This window comes from Giraffa tippelskirchi, chromosome 5 (assembly GCF_054371585.1).
Source record: "Giraffa tippelskirchi isolate mGirTip1 chromosome 5, T2T-mGirTip1v1.2.pri, whole genome shotgun sequence".
NCBI lineage: Eukaryota > Metazoa > Chordata > Mammalia > Artiodactyla > Giraffidae > Giraffa > Giraffa tippelskirchi.
In genome coordinates, this window is record NC_137279.1 from 177,958,048 (window position 1) to 177,976,531 (window position 18,484).

The following is an 18,484-nucleotide window of genomic DNA, read 5'->3' on the forward strand; positions in this document are numbered from 1 at the left end:
AGTTGAAAATGAGGCATTTAGAATTAGTATAATAGGAAAAGAGGAACCATTGAAAGTTTTTGGGCACAGTGACAGGAAAACATTGCTGACTTTTCTCTTGGTGTATGTGCATAGAGGAGAAGGCAATGGCACCCCACTCCAGTACTCTTGCCTGGAAAATCCCATGGATGGAGCAGCCTGGTAGACTACTGTCCATGGGGTCGCTAAGACTGTCCATGGGGTCGCTAAGAGTCGGACACGACTGAGTGACTTCCCTTTCACTTTTCCCTTTCATGCACTGGAGAAGGAAATGGCAACCCACTCCAGTGTTCTTGCCTGGAGAATCCCAGGGACGGCGGAGCCTGGTGGGCTGCCGTCTATGGGGTCGCACAGAGTCGGACACGACTGAAGCGACTTAGCAGCAGCAGCAGCAGCAGCAGCAGCAGCAGCAGCAGCAGCAGCATATGCATAGACCCTGGAGGTGCCTAGCAGGGAGGAATCAGAGCCTAAGAGGCCAGCTAGGAAGCTTTTGGAATGAGGTGAGGTAATGAGGGCGTGACATTTCTTAACCAGATTTCCATAACCAGATTCCTCAGAGACTCTCGTGCTGTTTTTAAATCTGCCACCATCTGTTCTCTTATACAAGTGGACTTCTGTCATCACCATTCCATTGAGAGGTTTCTTTCTAAAGTTACTTGATGATCTGGCCAAATCTAATGGTCATTTTTTTGTCTTCTCAGTAGAGAACCACTGCAGCAACCAGCCTAAGCAGCAACAATGGAGACACTTTTTATCTCCCCACCAGGAATATGTAAAATGGAACAAATAGCAAAGAAAACAGAAACCCAGTTTTTCAGATTTTAAATTTAAGAGAGATTTTTATAGTCTACTTCAAATTATAGTAGAACTAGTAAACATAAGCACAACAATGGAATACTTTTTACTCGTGATGTCTTTGACTAGGCACAAATTCTTTCCAGCCTATTTAGATCTTAACTTACTTCAAGTCTTAGCTAAAGTTCTTCCTTCTATGTTTCTTAAGGCCGCAGCCCATGTTGTCTTCTACTTTTTTCTGAACCATTACAGAACCCATAGCTCTTTTTCAACTCTTTCTTGTATTTGACCTTCCTAATTGGAGTATAGGTTCCTAGAGGATAGAAATTTTATCTTAATTGCTGTGTGTATAAAATTTTACTCTAGAATAATCTTGTATAATATCTCATATAATAATGTGTAATTATAAATTCTTGTTAAATGTTACAACAGTATTAAGTACCTACTTAGTGTATGTTCATGTTTTACTACTGAGATTCTCATAAAGTCTCAGTGACACTGGTGGAAGGAAACAGAAGTTAAAGATGGTTTTCAATAGGGAGCATCCGCAATATCAGTTTTATTCCAGTTTGCAATGTACTGGCTGCGTGAGGAATTTGAACAAAATAAAGCTATTCGGTAGAGACTTAATTGAGTCCAATATGATGATAGCCTGGTATAATAATAGCCAATACTTGTAGAACAAAATGTGAATAATAATAGCAGCAACTATCAATGCTGTTATCACTACCACCAAGAGCTAACATTTATTGCCTGTTTATTGTTTGCCAGTCATTGTACTTTATATCAGCAAGAGGTAGATACTATTATTCTAATATTACAAATAAGTGTGGTAGAAAAACTGCTATATTGGGCATCAGGAGCTCTGAGCTCTGATTTTAGTTCTACTGTTAACTATTTGTATGAATTAGTTTTTAATCTTTAGATTGAAGCAGTTGTTCTCTGATCTCTAGGGTACTTTGCCTACTCTTTGACATTCTGTGATCTCTAAATTATCTTGGCTCTTTATTCCACAAGTTTCTATAACTTATTTCATTCTGGAAACAGGCATTTCTGGCTGAGATTGTAGAACAGGAGGGTAAGGTTTTTTTTAGATCTCTGAAGGTGCTGTATAGAGGAATTTAAAGTTCAGGTTTCAGAGGACTGCATACTGTAGAGATGGGAAGGGAAAATGAAAAATGTAAAACTGTTAATCAGAATATAAGAAAAAGGATATCTGGTAATGCAGATAGAATCCTCATGGCTGTCTCTTGATTTATTGCAATTGCTTAATCTTGTTTACTTTATGGTTCATTAGTACCCTCCCTAGATACTCCTAGAGCAATATTATTAACTAACACTTACTGAGTGTTTCTTCTAGTGTAAGTTACCCATTTAATTTTAAATTCTGAAAGTAATATTTTAACCATGGGTACTATTATTGTTTCATTTCACAGATGAAATGGAGTTTAGAGATACTAACATTTTCATAGTCTCACGGAGAGTGACTGGTAGAGTATGTACTTGAATTCTGGTCTGCTTGACTCTAGAATCTGTGTTCTTTATCAGTTCTACATTGCCTTCCAGAAGTTCAGATCCTAAGCACAAAGTGTAGATTGTTTTTTGCCTGTGGCCATTTGGAATGAAGGGTATATGTGGGTTTTTCTTTGCCACAGAGTTTTTCTTTTTACTGAGATAGTTTAAGTTTCCTTAAGTTTTGTTTTCTTTTTTCCTTTGTTTTCATATCAGTTAGAAGTCTTTCATGCCTCTCTGCTTTGTTGTCAGGCTCACTTTTCCTCTTCTTTAGTCCCAGGATAGGAAAAGTTTGTAACCTTTTTTGAAAGTTAGTCATGCTAGTGTGAAGTGTCAAGCCTTTGTTTCTATATTTTATCTTCCGTTCTTAGAGCAGCTTCCCTTTCTCTTCAGAATATGTGTTAACTTGGCAGGTGTTGTTTTTTCTTTTTTCTTTCTTTGAGTGGTAATGGTTTGAAATTTTTCAGCCTTGGAGAGAAATAGATTACAGAATCCAGATTACTGGATGTTTTTTTTAAGCCTGTCCTTGAGTTTTTAATGCTTCTTTTCCTGCTCTTCATTTATGTGACTTTCTCTCTTATACCCTATACTCCCAGATCTTAGTTTTTTTAAAGCTTGTTCTTTGACTTTTTTTTTGTTTAATCTCATGGTGCTGCCTATTCTCCATTTCTCTATTTAATCGGTGTCCTTGAGTTTGCATTCCTCAGCTAGCTTGTCTCCTTGCTATTCTTGTCTACCCTGCTTTACTCTTCCTACCTCCCACCTGCTCAGCTATACCTTCTTTCTTCCATGTAAATTCCTGTGCCTATATCTCAGTTACTTCTCTGACCTCTTTGCCTACACTTTACTTTTGGTATTCTTTTGTATGATTTCCCTAAAATTTATGTAAAAGAAACGCTAGATATGTAGTCTTAAGTTTTAAAAGGGCCTGTGGTGTTGGTGAGTAAAGAGCTGGACTACAGACAGATTTTTTTCACACTGTGACCCTGTCTCTCTGTTCAAAGTGACAAATAGTTGTTTTAAGAAAACTGACAAAAATCACTTTGTGTGTATGCATTGTTATATCTCTTGGATAGTTTCAAACCAAATTTGTTGTGTATTGTAGAGGAAGAAATTAAGAAAAAAGATTGGAAATGTTAATCCCTTAAATATTTGGTTTGGTCATTAATATACTCAATCTTTTTCCTCCAGATTTAACTCAGGCTTTCCCTCACTTTGGAACTCCTAGATTTGTGAATATTGGATATTTTGAGAAGCAGGGGTTCTTTCCTTGATATTGACTAAGGAGTCTATTTACCTTCAGGATGACATCTGAACTGGAGAGCAGCTTAACATCTATGGACTGGTTACCACAGCTCACCATGAGAGCAGCCATTCAAAAATCTGATGCTGCACAAAATGCACATGGAACAGGAATTTCCAAGAAGAATGCACTCCTTGACCCAAATACAACCCTGGACCAGGAAGAAGTCCAACAGCACAAAGATGGGAAACCTCCGTACAGTTATGCCAGCCTCATTACATTTGCAATTAATAGCTCACCCAAAAAGAAAATGACTCTGAGTGAGATTTACCAGTGGATTTGTGATAACTTCCCATATTATAGAGAGGCTGGCAGTGGTTGGAAGGTAAGGATTTTATTTAAGTTTTTATTTTTATACTGTGAACAAGAATATTGGCTTCTGCTGAAGGTAAAGCTTTGTGGCGGTTTATGTAATTAAAGATGAAATTCTGATTGCTAGTCATTTTTAGGATGTAAAAGAAATGTTTTTGATTTGATGAATAACTATTTTTGATAGAATATTAATTTGTTAGAATTTTGTTATATTAGAGAACTGATATAAAGTGGGAATAGAGATAATGCGGAAAACAGTATACACAGTTCAGGTAAGTTGAGAGTCTGAGGTTCAAAAAAACCAACATAGCATGGCAACTAGTATTGTTTTCATGACCCAAGGTTTTTTAAAAACCTTTATTTTGAAAGAATTATAGATTTACAGAAGAGTTATGTAAGTAGTACAAATACATATATTTGTATATATATTCTTCAACCAGTTCCTTCATGTTAACACCTTATATAACCAACCATTAACAAAACTAAGAAATTAATACTTTTGACTAAGCAGTACTGTTAGCTACTAAGTAAATTACAGATTTTATTCAGATTTCACTAGTTTTTCCATTAATGTCTTTTTATGTTCCAGGATTCATTTCAGGATCTAATCTAGGATCCCACATTGCATTTAGTTGTCATTTGTCATGTCTCCTTAGGCTTCTCCAATCTGTTACTGTTCCTCAATCTTTTCTTGCCTATAATGATCTTGACACTTTCGAAGAGTACTTGACACTTTTGAAAAGTATTTGTCTGATATTTTGTAGAATGTTCCTCGGTTTGGATATGTCTGATATTTTCTTGATTAGATTGAGGGTAGTGCATTTTGGGGAGGGATAATACAGAAGGGATGTGTCCTTCTCTGTTTATCAGTCATATCAGGGGGAGCTTGATGTCAGTATATCTTATTACTGGTAATGTTGACCTTGGTTCTTTGGTTAAGATGGTATCTGTCAGGTTTCTCCACTATAAAGTTACTATTTATGACTTTGTAAATTATGAAATGTTTTGGGGGAGATACTTTGGCATGCAGATACTCTATTTTTTCCTTAAAACTTTATTCATTTCAACTTTCATTGGTAGATCATTACAGCAGTTTTTGTTTTCAAGCTGTGATTTTCTCTTTTCCTTTATTCCTTCCATATTAATTGGGATTCTTCTGTAAAAAAAGCTTGTCCCTTCTTCCCCTTTTATTTCTTTATTCATTCATTCAATCATTATTTGTAACAGTTGGCACTCATGGATATTTATTTTTTGTATTGCTATTATTTGTTCCTCAAATTGGTGCTGCTTTTGCCATTGGGAGCTCTTAACAAGTTGGCTCCTGTAACTGTTGATATATGGTTCAGTTCTTTTGTTTACTTCTTAACTTTGTGACGTCACAAGATGTTCCAGGTTCATCTTATACCTTTCCTGCCCCAGTTCTAGAATCAGCTACCTTTTTAAGAAGTCCTACTTCCTCACCTAAGCTTTTTCAGGAACCTTCAGATTAGTTACCTGCCTAACTTATGTTATACAACAGATAATTCAACTCTCTTTTGTATCTCCACATGCTGCATTCATATTCTTATGTAGGAGTTATCCAGTTGTGTGCTTTGTGGAGGTGTGTGTATTTGTTTATGTGCATGTGGAAGAAGGGGGTTTACAGAGCTGCCATCAGCTGGTAGTTACACTTGTTTCTCTTAAGCTTTCTTGTCTTTACATCTTTGTCTTTTTTGTTTGAATATATTTATTAAAGGCATTTACTAAATTGCTGTGTACCAATGATGTGCTCTGTACCGTGCCGGAAAACCAAGTGCCTTATGGGAAGGGATTTTTGTTTTTATCTCTTCCTCTATTCCATGCCCCAGCATAGTACTTCCATTTAGTAAGCCTTAATAAATGCAGTTTGAATGAAAGCCAGCATCCTGGTCCCAGCTTTCTATCCTAGCTTTGTTTTTTGTTAGTTCCCTCTCATATACTCTTTCTTCTTCTATCTATTCCCACCTATTAGTTGTCCTAGATATAGATATTTTGATTTCTTGCTTTTTTCTCTTACTTGTCCTTAGACTTTCTCTCGTGCCCTTTTTTCTGTTAGCTTTATTCTGTTTATTCTTTAAGCTCATATGTAACCTCTTTTCTCCCTATAGAATTCATCTTTTGTGTTTCTGTATGTTTCATTAATAACTCTGTTACCAGGTGGCGCCAGTGGCAAAAAACCCGCCTGCCAGTGCAGGAGATACAAGACGTGGATTTGATCCCTGGGTTGGGAAGATCCTCTGGAGGAGGAAATGGCAACCCACTCCAGTATTCTAGCTTGGGAGAGAATCAATCCCATGGACAGAGGAGCCTTGCAGGCTGCAGTCCATGGGGTCACAAAGAGTTGGACACAACTGAAGAGACTTAGCACACAACACTATTATAGAACTTTACAGTTTTTTGTTCAGATATCTTATTTCATCTAAGTCCACCCATGAGTGTCAGATTTGGTCTGTTGTATTTCTTCCTGCTGGCCAGCCCAAGTTATGGTCTGAAACTGGTTTAGAAATAGTGATATTTCACCTGGAAGATACATGGTTTGAATGTAATGAAGGAGAAAAATGGGAATGGGTGGAGAAATAATGCTGCTTTTTAGAACTAAAAGATAAGCCAAGGAGATTATCTGGTTCAGTTTGTTGCTTTAGGAAGCCCTTTAATATTTCCAGGGATTTCTATTTCATAATTATTCTTTTAAAAAAAATTTTCTTTCATCCAGTTTTAGGAGCCTAGAACTTGCCATAATTACTTTTAAGTTTTATTTTTGTAAACATAGAAATGTAATATTTTGAACATTTGAAATGGAGATACATGGAAAGTGATTTATCTTCTCCTTTGCCAAGGTCCTGTCTCTCTTTTCATGTTTTAAGTTCCCATTCATTTTCCTTAGATTTAACATTGCTTGTGCAATTTTCTGTTTACTATTTCTTCTTTAGGTATGGAGGAGATGGGTTAGATGAAAATGGAAAGTCATGTAGAATTTGTGAAATTAGTCTGTATTGGATGAAAAGAGAGTGAAGTAAAGATCCTAAAGCATTTGTCATCCATCTTTCCAGAAACATGGAGCCAGTTAAAGTTACCCAGAGGAGAAAATGTTGCTGTGCTTGCTTAAAAGATTCAAGTAGAATTTTAATATTTAGGTGAAGTGGAAATCGCTTAGTCGTGTCCGACTCTGCGACCCCATGGGCTATTCAGTCCATGGAATTCTCCAGGCCAGAATACTGGAGTGGGTAGCCTTTCCCTTCTCCAGGGGATCTTCCCAACCCAGGGATCAAACCCAGGTCTCCCACATTGCAGGCGGATTCTTTACCAGCTGAGCCATAAGGGAAGCCCAATATTTAGGTGAACTCCCTTTCATTTTGTGCCAAGGCATTGAGGGGAGATTACGTATTAAAAACAATCCTTTGAATAATCCATGAGAGTTCAAAAAACTATATGAGTTATTATAATTGAATGATTTTATAATCTGAATTAGAGGAAAAGGAATTTAGATTTTTGTGCTATCCACCTTACTGAAGAAAATTAACCTGTTATTGGAATTTAAGGTAATAAAAAGAAAAATATGAAAGCATGGTACTGATAGGTGGGGTATATTCTACTTTTCTGAGTGAAGGAAAAAGAAATAAGGGTATATTATGTATTTGCTTATTGTAAAAAAATTTAGGAGTAATAAACTAGAAATACAGTAAACCTAGTTATCTATAGGTATGTATAGAACTGAGGTAGGAGAGAGAGAGAAGGGAATGAGATTTTGAGTGTACCTTTTTATATAGTTTTGAGTTTTAAAACATCTTAAGTGTTTCACAGATTCAAAAAATATATGTAAGGAAATCAAAAAGGTTTAAAAAAGAAAATCTTGAAATTGAATATAGGTAGTAGTAGTTGTAACTCAGCTAGTAAATAATCTGCCTGCAGTGCAGGAGACCCTGGTTCTATTTCTGGGTTGGAAAGATACCCTGGGGAAAAGATAGATTACCCACTCCAGTATTCTTGGGTTTCCCTGGTGGCTCAGACCCTAAAGAATCTGCCTGCAGTTCGGGAGACCTGGGTTTGATCCCTGGGTTGGGAAGATCCCCTAGAGGAGAGCATGGCAATGCACTCCAGTATTCTTGCCTGAAGATCCCCATGGAGAGAGGAGGCTGGCAGGCTACAGTCCATGGGGTTGCAAAGAGTCAGACACGACTGAGGGACTAAACACACAACACACACACGCAGTTGTTCAGTTGGTCTGCTGGATTCTCTCTAGACTGAAATCTTGGGTTATTTTCTTAAAATCCTTTGTTCCTAGACTTCTGTGGTCATCTTGAAAGGTTGTTGCTGGACCACGGAAAGACAGCTGGGATTCTTGGCCTCTGGAGGAGAAGACTTCAATCTGGGGCCAGAGATGAGGCTGGATCGCTCAGAGCTTTTGTGTGATAAAGTTTTATTAAAGTGTAAAGGAGATAGAGAAAGCTTCTGACATAGGCACCAGAAGAGGGCAGAAAGAGTACCCCCCTGCTAGTCTTCAGCTGGATGTTAAATAGTCACTAGCAGTTTGTTAATGAAAGAAAGGAATGTCTTAAACTCAGAATGGCACCAAGCCCCTCATCCATAAGATGTATTTTGGGATAATCTGGGCACCAGACATCCCGGGTCATAAAACGATTGACTTGAATCTTGCAGAAACGCAGATCATGCAAATAGTTTCATTTACATAGATTGGGGGAACAATGTCTGAGTATAACATACTGGTTTGTCAAGTAGGTTCTGAGCCATTAGGCTGAACCGACTTGAAGACAGGGTTTGGGGTAAATGCACAGTATATTAACATAGCTTAAGACAAACATTTCCATAAGAAAAATGCATTTGTTAACTCAAAGTTTGAGAATAGTTAACTTCAGGTGAAACCAGGTGTCATGGCAACACAGTATTTTCAGAGAAACCTCTTTTAAATTTGTATAGAGAAGGGAAAAAATATCGACAGTTTGTTTCCTCCTGCTGCTTAAGAGAGAGATAAAATGTCTGACACTTGCAGCCTATTTCCTCCTTTGGAGACCCCTGGCCTTCCTGACTGTTGCCCTCTCAATCTCTTCTTGATCCTTGACCTTGATTATTGTGTTTGGTTTTTGTTGTTGTTGTTCAATTGCTTAGTTGTGTTCAACTCTGCAATCCCATGGACTGCAGCACGCCAGGCTTCCCTGTCCTTCCCTATCTCCTGGAGTTTGCTCAGACTCATGTCTGTTGAGTTGATGATGCTGTCCAACCATCTCATCTGTCACCTCCTTCTCCTGCCCTCAGTCTTTTCCAGCATCAGGGTCTTTTCTGATGAGTCAGCTCTTTGCATCAAGTGGCCAAAATGTTGGAGCTTCTGCTTCAGTATCAGTCCTTCCAATGAATATTAAGGGTCAGTGTCCTTTAGGATTGAGTGGTTTGATCTCCTTGCAGTCCAAGGGACTCTCGAGAGTCTCCTCCAAGTCTCCTTTTGAACCACGGTTCAAAAGCATCAATTCTTCGGCGCCCGGCTTTATTTACAGTCCAACTCTCATATCCATACATGACTACTGGAAAAACCATAGCTTTGACTAGATGGACCTTTGTTGGCAAAGTAATGTCTCTGCTTTTTAATATGCTGTCTAGGTTGGTCATAGCGTTTCTTCCAAGGAACAAGTGTCTTTTAATTTCATGGCTGCAATCACCATCTGCAGTGATTTTGGAGCCCAGGAAAATGAAGTCTGTCATTGTTGCCATTGTTTCCCCATCTGTTTGCCATAAAATGATGGAACCGGATGACGTGGTCTTAGTTTTTTGAATGCTGACTTTTAAGCCAGCTTTTTCACTCTCCTCTTTCACTTTCATCAAGAGGCTCTTTAGTTACTCTTTGCTTTCTGCCATAAGGGTGGTGTCATCTGCCTAACTGAGGTTATTGATATTTCTCCCTGCAGTCTTGATTCCAGCTTGTGCTTCATCCAGCCTGGCGTTTCACATGATGTACTCTGCATACAAGTCAGATAAGCAGGGTGACAATAGGCACCTTACTCCTTTGTGACAGGATGACAATATACATACTCCTTTTCCAGCTTGGAACCAGTCAATTGGAAGTGGTCAAACAGGAGATGACAAGATGTGAACATTGACATTTTAGGAATCAGTGAACTAAAATGGACAGGAATGGGCGAATTTAATTCAGGTGACCATTGTATCTACTACTGTGGGCAAGAATCCCTTAGAAGAAATGGAGTAGCCATCATAGTCAACAAAAGAGTCTGAAATGCAATGCTTGAATGCCATCTCAAAATTACAGAATGATCTCTGATCATTTCCAAGGCAAACCATTCAATATCACAGTATTCCAAGTCTATGCACCAACCACTAATGTCAAAGAAGCTGAAGTTGAACGGTTCTGAAGGCCTACAGGACCTTCTAGAACTAACACTAAAAAAAGATGTTCTCCTCGTCATAGGGGACTGGAATGAGAAAGTAGGAAGTCAAGAAACACCTGGAGTAACAGGCAAGTTTGGCCTTGGAGTACAAAGTGAAGCAGGGCAAAGGCTAATAGAGTTCTGCCAAGAGAATGCACTGGTCATAGCAAACACCCTCTTGCAACAACACAAGAGAAGACTCTACTTATGGACATCACTAGATGGTCAATACCAAAATCAGATTGATTGTAATCTTTGCAGCCGAAAATGGAGAAGCTCTATACAGTCAACGAAAACAAGATTGGAAGCTGACTGTGGCTCACATCATGAACTCCTTATTGGAAAATTCAGACTTAAATTGAAGAAAGTATAGAAAACCACTAGACCATTCAGGTATAACGTAAATCAAATCCCTTACGATTACACAGTGGAAGTGACAAACAGATTCAAGGGATTAGATCTGATAGACAGAGTACCTGAAGAACTATGGACAGAAGTTCATGACATTGTACAGGAGGCAGTGATCAAGACCATCCCCACGAAAAAGAAATGCAAAAAGGCAAAATGGTTGTCTGAGGACGTCTTACAAATAGCTGAGAAAAGAGAAGCTAAAGGCAAAGGAGAAAAGGAAAGATATACCCATATGAATGCAAAGTTCCAAAGAAGAGCAAGGAGAGATAAGAAAGCCTTCCTCGGTAATCAGTGTGCTTCGTAGGCTAGAACAAATGACTATAGATATTCGTATTTTGGGAGTCCCAGCTCTCACAGTGGAAGAAGAGAAATATATGTGGGAACATGGTCATTTATTGAATTAAAGATGCCAGATTAAACGCAAGTTGAAAATAAAAATCAGTGAGAGTGCTTTTAAAATTCACATTCCTGGGTCACAACTCCAGAGATTTTGAATTAGTCATCTTAGAGCCTCGTAATCTGCATTAAAATTCATCTCAACTGATTCTAGGGTAAGTAGACTGTACTTAGGAGAAACTACTTTTGAAGATGTGGTTTTCAAGCCCAAGCAGTTTGCCTTTAACAGTTATTTCAGTTCAGTTCAGTCGCTCAGTTGTGTCTTGACTCTTTGCAACCCCATGGACTGCAGCATGCCAGGCTTCCCTGTCTGTCACCAACTCCTGGAGGATGATGCCATCCAACCATCTCATCTTCTGTCATCCCCTTCTCCTTCTACCTTCAGTCTTTCTGAGCATCGGGGTCTTTTCCATTGAGTCGGCTCTTCACATCAGGTGGCCAAAGTATTGGAGCTTCAGCTTCAGCATCAGTCCTTCCAATGAATATTCCGGTTTGATTTCCTTTAGGATTGACTGGTTTGATCTCCTTGCTATCCAAGGGACTCTAAAGGTCTTCTCCAACACCCCAGTTCAAAAGCATCAATTCTTAAGCGCTCAGGTTTCTGTAGTCTAACTCTCACATCTATACATGATTACTGGAAAATCTATCAGTTATTTAACCTGGGCCATTTTTCTCCACCTTTACCTTGGCCATTGTAATTATGTCTACCTGTACTCTTTCAGCTTTTTTTCTTAGGGTTGTTAGATGTAGCGTGTCTCCAAGTTGTGAGGTCTGAAGTAATCTCTTTTGTCTATTGTGTGCTGTAAATATATGTCATGGCTCTCATAGCTCTCTGGGTGTTTTTATTTTCTGAATATGCTCTTGGTATTTTTTCCAGAAGATTCATGATTCCCATATGAAAAGCATTATATTCCATTTTCTGAATTGGTAGAAAAGATCCTTACCCTTATGGAGACTGCTTTTTTGATAGAGAATACAATATAGAGGAGGAAGAACATTAAACAAATCATTACATAATGTGAAATCTGCATTTTGCTTGAGCTAATAATCTATCAAAGTCAGAAAAGATTCCTTAAGGAACCAACATTTTAAACTAAGAATGAATTGGAGATTGAGTAGACTTGGTTGAAGGGAATCAAGGAAGGCTGGAGCCCGTAACTTCTGCAGTAAATGGAAAGCCTGCAGGTTGGTGAGAACACCTGAGAGGAAGAGGGTGGGGTGTGGGTACTGTGGGTTCATGGACAGCAGGGTAGGGTGAGGGGGTGGGGTATGGGTACTGTGGATTTATGGATAGCAGGGTAGGGTGAGGGGGTGGGGTATGGGTACTGTGGGTTTCTAGATAGCAGGGTAGGGTGAGGGGGTGGGGTATGGGTACTGTGGGTTCATGGATAGCAGGATAGGGTGAGAGGGTGGAGCACGGATACTGTGGATTTCTGGATAGCAGCGTAGGGTGAGAGGGTGGGGTATGGGTACTGTGGATTTATGGACAGCAGGGTAGGGTGAGGGGGTGGAGTATGGGTACTGTAGGTTTATGGATAGCAGGGTAGGGTGAGGGTGTGGAGTCTGGGTACTGTGGATTTCTGGATAGCAGGGTAGGGTGAGGGGGTGGGGTATGGGTACTGTGGATTTCTGGATAGCAGGGTAGGGTGAGGGGGTGGAGTATGGGTACTGTGGATTTCTGGACAGCAGGGTAGGGTGAGGGGGTGGGGTATGGGTACTGTGGATTTACGGATAGCAGGGTAGGGTGAGGGGGTGGGGTATGGGTACTGTGGATTTACGGACAGCAGGGTAGGGTGAGGGGGTGGGGTATGGGTACTGTGGATTTCTGGATAGCAGGGTAGGGTGAGGGGGTGGAGTATGGGTACTGTGGATTTCTGGACAGCAGGGTGGGGTGAGGGGGTGGAGTCTGGATACTGTAGATTTCTGGATAGCAGGGTAGGGTGAGGGCAGGAAGACTCTTGTGGAGGTGCTGGGATTTTAGATTTTATCCTAAGTGCAGTGGGAATTTACTGGAAGATTTTAATTGAAGCAGTCAAGTCAGATTTGCCTTGTGAGGAGGTAACTGCCTGCTGAGTAGAGAATGTTGGAGAAGGGTAAAGAGAGGAACGAGGCCATTGTACTAGTTTTTGGTGAGACTGGTGTCCTAGACTGAGATGGTAACAGAAAAGATGGAATAAAGAAGGTAAATTGAAGGCAGACTTACAAGATTGGTGACAGATTTGTTTTAGATGGTAAGGAGGAGGAAGGAGTTAAGGAGGCTTTACAGGTGTCTGATTGCAGCAGTTATATAAATAAATAGAGAAGAGGAAACTGAAAGAAGACCACATTGGAGATAAAGATTGAGTTTAGTTTTAAACATGTTGGGTTGGAGTTTCTGGTGATGTCTAGTAGATTGTTGAAAATTTATGTTAATTTAGGAGAAAGGTCTGGAGATCTGGTTAGATAGATTTAAGTGTAACAGATGGTTATTGAAGCCATGGCTATGGATGAGATTGCCTAGACAGCAAATATAGAAATGGAAAAAGAACAGTGGCAGAATCTTGACGATTTCCAGCTTTTAAGCTTTTTATAGAGGAGGAAGACCCAAGTAGAGATGTTTTCTTCCACTTTAGCCATTTAGAAAACATGACCATTTTGATTTCTTCTTCTGAACATCTTGATTTTTTTTTTTCCATTTTGAAGTTTTTAGATGGGTAGTTTTTCTGATTAGTTTCTTTCCTTTGTCTTCTTTTGGATTTGGACTGAGTACTTTTTGTGATTTCATTTTATCTTCACTATTATTTTATTAGTTTTAAATTTTGTTTCAGGAAGTAATTATTCTAGAATTGACCACCCATATCTTTAACTTATCACACTCTACCTTCATTACACTATTTTATGTATGGAGTGAGAACTTTATAAACCTTACACAGTTGATCCTTGGATTGTGTAGTACTGTAGTGTATTGTGGTGGTGGTTTAGTCACCAAGTCATGTCTAACTCTTGCAACTCCATGGATTGTGGCTCGCCAGGCTCCTCTGTCCTTGGATTTCTCAGGCAAGAATACTGAAGTGGATTGCCATTTTCTTCTTCAGGGGATCTTTCCAACCCAGGGATCAAACCCATGTTTCCTGCATTGTAGGTGGATTTTTTACTGCTGAGCCACCAGGGAAGCCCACTATAGTATGTATTTATTGGAAAAAAATATGTTTAGTGGACCAGTATAATTCAAACCCATATTGTTCAAGGGTCAGCTGTACTTCTGATTCCCCTGAGCCAGCCTTTATGTTGTTGTTATCATGTTTTTCTTTTACATGTTATAAACCTCATAATAAGCTGTTATATTTGCTTTAGACAGTCATCTTTTAAAGGCATTACAAATAAGAAAAAGTGATTTTTTAAAATTTGCCTTCATGTTCACAGTTTCTGGAACTCTTCATTTCTTTTTGTAGTTTCAAGTTTCCATTTGGTATCATACTTCTGCCTGAAGAACTTCCATCTAACATTGCCAGCCAACTGGTGGTACAAAAAGTGAATTTTTTCAGCTTTTGTGTGTTGCAAAGTCTTTATTTTGCCTTCATTTTTGAGAGATATTTTCACTGCATATAGAATTGACTTTTTCTTCTGTTATTCTAAAGATGTCACTTTGTTGTCATCTAACTTGCACAGTTTTTTGAGACATCTGCTGTAATTCTGATGTTTATTTCTTTGTACATAATCTTTTTTTTTTTTTTTCTCTTCCTTCAAGATGTTCACTTCATTTTGATTTTCAGCATTTGGGCTATAATGAATATAGGTGTGTGGATTTTTAATTCCTTCTGCTCAATGTTCTCTGAGATTCTTGCATCTGTGATTTGATGTGTCCTGCATTATTTTTGGAAGATTCTTGACTGTTATTTCTTCAAATTTTTCTCTCCCCATTCCTTTTCATTTCTTCTTCTGAGACTCTAATTACGTATATTGTTCCACAGTTCTTGGATGGATTTTTTTGTATTTGTGCATCTGTGCATGCCTGCATGCATGTGTGTTAGACTGGATAATGTCTACTGATCTGTCCTCAAGATATCTGAGCCTTTCCCTAATTGTGTCCCATCTACTGATGAACCATCTAGGGAATTTTTTATCTTTGATCATGGTTTTTTGAAACATAATCACGTTACATTTGACCCTTTCTTATAGTTTACACCATGTTGAAATTCCCCATCTTTTGATGCAGTTGTGCACTTTTTCTACTTGTTGCTTGAACATATAGTTTTCTAAAAGTTCTTGTCTGATATTTCTGACATCTCTGTCATTTCTCAGTTGGGTTTTTGTTGATTATCTTTTGACAGTGGGGTTTTTTTTCCTTCTTTTCCATGTCTCTTGCAACTTTTGACAGTTTTAGCTACATGTGTAGAAGAATGATTGAGATAGAGGTAAATAGTATTTATAACTGTAAATGGACAATCATCTTTTTTCCCTCATCTGTGTCTGAGTTGAGTTACTCTTACCAGTAGTTGAGCTGGATTTGAGTTGCATTGTTGGTACCTTTACCTTTAGTATACCGCAGACTTTACATTTCTCCTGCAGTAGACTCCTGTTACCTTACCTTGTGCTTGGAGACAGGCTTGGGTACTGTAGAGTTTTCTCAGTTTTCCTGCTTTCTCTTTAGGTTTTAGTTGTCTCTGCCCACCTTGCTACAGATGGGGGTCTCCCTGCTTCTGCCCCTTCTCTATCAGTAGATTATTACTTATTATTCCTGCCAGGCTTGTGCTAGGGTCTAGTGGTTTTGTGTTGTTGTGTTTTTTTGGTCTTGATACAGACTTAGTTTTACTCAGGCCCTTGGACCTGTGTATGGGGGCTCTTCTTCAGTGTTTTTTGCCCCCTCAGCCAGATCAGTTATCCTTGTTTATCCAGTTACATTTGATTGGGAGTTTTGTACCCCTTTCCCAGCTATAGTCAACCTCCACCTCAGTGTGGTGTTTGGAGTAGAATCCTGGCCCTGGAGTAGTTTCTGACACTTGTCCCATTGTTGTTGCTGTTACTCTTCAGTCCCTCAGTCATGTCCGACTCTGTGCAACCTCATGGACTGCAGTATGCTGGGCTTCCCTGTTCTTCACTGTCTCCTGGAGATTTTGGAGCATTTCATTAAGAAAAAATGGCCTGTAGGTATTTTCTTTAAAAATACCTGCTTATTCATGAAAGATTACCTGTTTCACAGATTCTTCAGGTCTCTGAGTGCATTTTCCTTCTATCCAGGTTGGTTTTTCTCTCCTGCTGAATTGAGGAACCTGCATGTTCCTGGTGACTACTGTAGCCCATGTCTTCCCATGTGGTTTTCTTTCTTACAAATTGTAGTGAGAACCTAGTTGGCTTTTATGTGCTCTTGTAATGGAGCAGTGGAATTTTTTTATTTACAACTTTTTAAACTCATTAAAAAAGTGACAACATATGTGCCTTGTAGATCATTTGAACATGATAGAAAAGTGAAAGGAGGAAAATAATCTTCAGTTATAATTCCGTGTAGAATAACTCCTAGCACTTTGCATTCTGGCTTGTTTCTAAGAATAAATAAATTAGCTAATAAATACATTTTTATTTGGTATTTAACATTAATCATATACATCTTCCTGCATCATTAAAAGATCTTACTAAACATTTAAAAAGGGATATATACTCCCTTATTTGGAGTTTTGTAAGATTCACTGGTGCTGTCTTTTCCAATAACTATTTCCCTGTGCAGCATTCATAATTTGAAAATCAGAAAGATTTAAATTTGAAGCTCATTTAAAAAGCTTATTCCATTTGTAATGATATGTCAGCATATAGAGATATTTAGGTTGCTGATTCTGTTTTTAAAGGAGGGTTTTGGTTTTTGGATTCCAGTGACCCTATAGCTTTTCTTTTTTAATTTCAGAATTCCATCCGACATAATCTGTCACTGAACAAATGTTTCCTTAAAGTGCCTCGATCCAAGGATGACCCTGGAAAGGTAGGATTCATTTTCTTAAGATAAAAGAATTGGATTCCTCATTGTATCTGTTGGCATGTTTGAATCTGAGTTATACCTGTTAGATAAAGAAAAAGAATTGGGATGAAAGCTTCAGGACCTTGTCTAGTTCATTGATAAGAAACCTTTGTGAAATAGCAAGTCCTTTACCCCATGCTCCCTATTCTACCTCACCTCGCCCTACCCTGTTTTAGTTTGTATGCTTCAAGGAAACAGCAGGCAGGAAGAGATTTCTTTTTAAGCAGTATGAAGCTAGCTAGCTACTGTAGAGCTGGTCTTCTGTTCCAGGTTGCTGTTTCTAATCTAGTTTTGTTTGGTTATTGTTTTAAGTGTTATGTTTTAAATTAAACATGACTTTTGAATTTCTTGTTGGAAACCGCAGTTTATTGTTGCATATAAGAAGTGAATCTGGGGCAAGGGGGAAAGAAGTGAATCTGTATGTAATTGACTAGAGGAAGTAATTTTTACCCTGAAGTAAAGTTTTTTTTCTCTGTTATATCCTTGCTTTCTTAGTTGCCTTTTTTTCCTCTTCATTCCATTTATCTTCTGCCACTGTTGCATTTTTAGTATTTTATCTGCAGAAACTTCCTTTTTTTGAGTTTCAAACTGTATCAACCAAATTGTGGCCTGAACTTGGTACTAGTTGTTTGGTTTCTAAAGCTCAGAGTACTTGCTTGGACCATTTTTTGTTGTCATGATAAATGGATAGATTAGGACTTTTGAGATAGTCTGTCTGTTGGCAAGCATGTGTTCTTTTTTGGTTGGTTAGACTCCTTGTCACCTTCTTCAGGCTACTGTCCATGGAAGAATTTTTCTAAAATGTAAGCCTGATCATGTTACCGCCCTGTTTTTAAAAGCACTCTCCAGTGTCCTGGAGGTGTTTCTACATCCTTTACTATCTTTTCCTTAATCTTCATTTCTAGCTATGATTTCACCTTATTCAAGATCCATTGTGAGGAACTACATGAAGTTTTCCAGACATACCTTTCATATAGTTTTCTCCTGTTGCACAAACTCCCTCTACTTGTCTTCATACTCCTTGTCTTTTAAGATTGAGCTGCAACATTACCGTGAAGTTTTTTTGTTTTCACATACTTCAGTTGAGTTTGTTCCATCTTTTGAGTTCCTGTTACTTTGTCATCACTATAGTAGCTTCTAACTGGTTTCTCTATCCTAGGACTTACTATCTCTAGTATATAGTAGCCAGCCATCTTTCAAAAATGGTCATATGGTCTCTGTTTAAAAATCTTCATTGGTTTATTTACTGCCTTTAGGTTAAAGTGTAAATGTGAAGAGGATGGGGATAGTTTATAGGTCACTTTTTTAGCCCCAGTTGCTTGCACAGTGGTTGATGGCGCT

General features: G+C 38.5%; 1 protein-coding gene across 23 annotated transcripts in view; it reads left to right on the forward strand.

Moving 5' to 3' along the window:
* The window catches only part of FOXJ3 (forkhead box J3), a 228,997-nt gene that overhangs the window by 127,706 nt on the left and 82,807 nt on the right, over positions 1–18,484 (forward strand). For 14 of the 23 annotated variants that reach the window (XM_081492333.1, XM_081492325.1, XM_081492320.1 and 11 more), the window contains 2 exons: positions 3,629–3,953; positions 17,033–17,107. In XM_081492333.1, coding sequence (XP_081348459.1) covers positions 3,629–3,953; positions 17,033–17,107 — 400 coding nt within the window. Of the gene's footprint in view, positions 1–3,516; positions 3,954–17,032; positions 17,108–18,484 lie in introns of all 23 variants that reach the window. The other 9 variants (XM_081492330.1, XM_081492332.1, XM_081492340.1 and 6 more) reach the window with 3 other exon arrangements.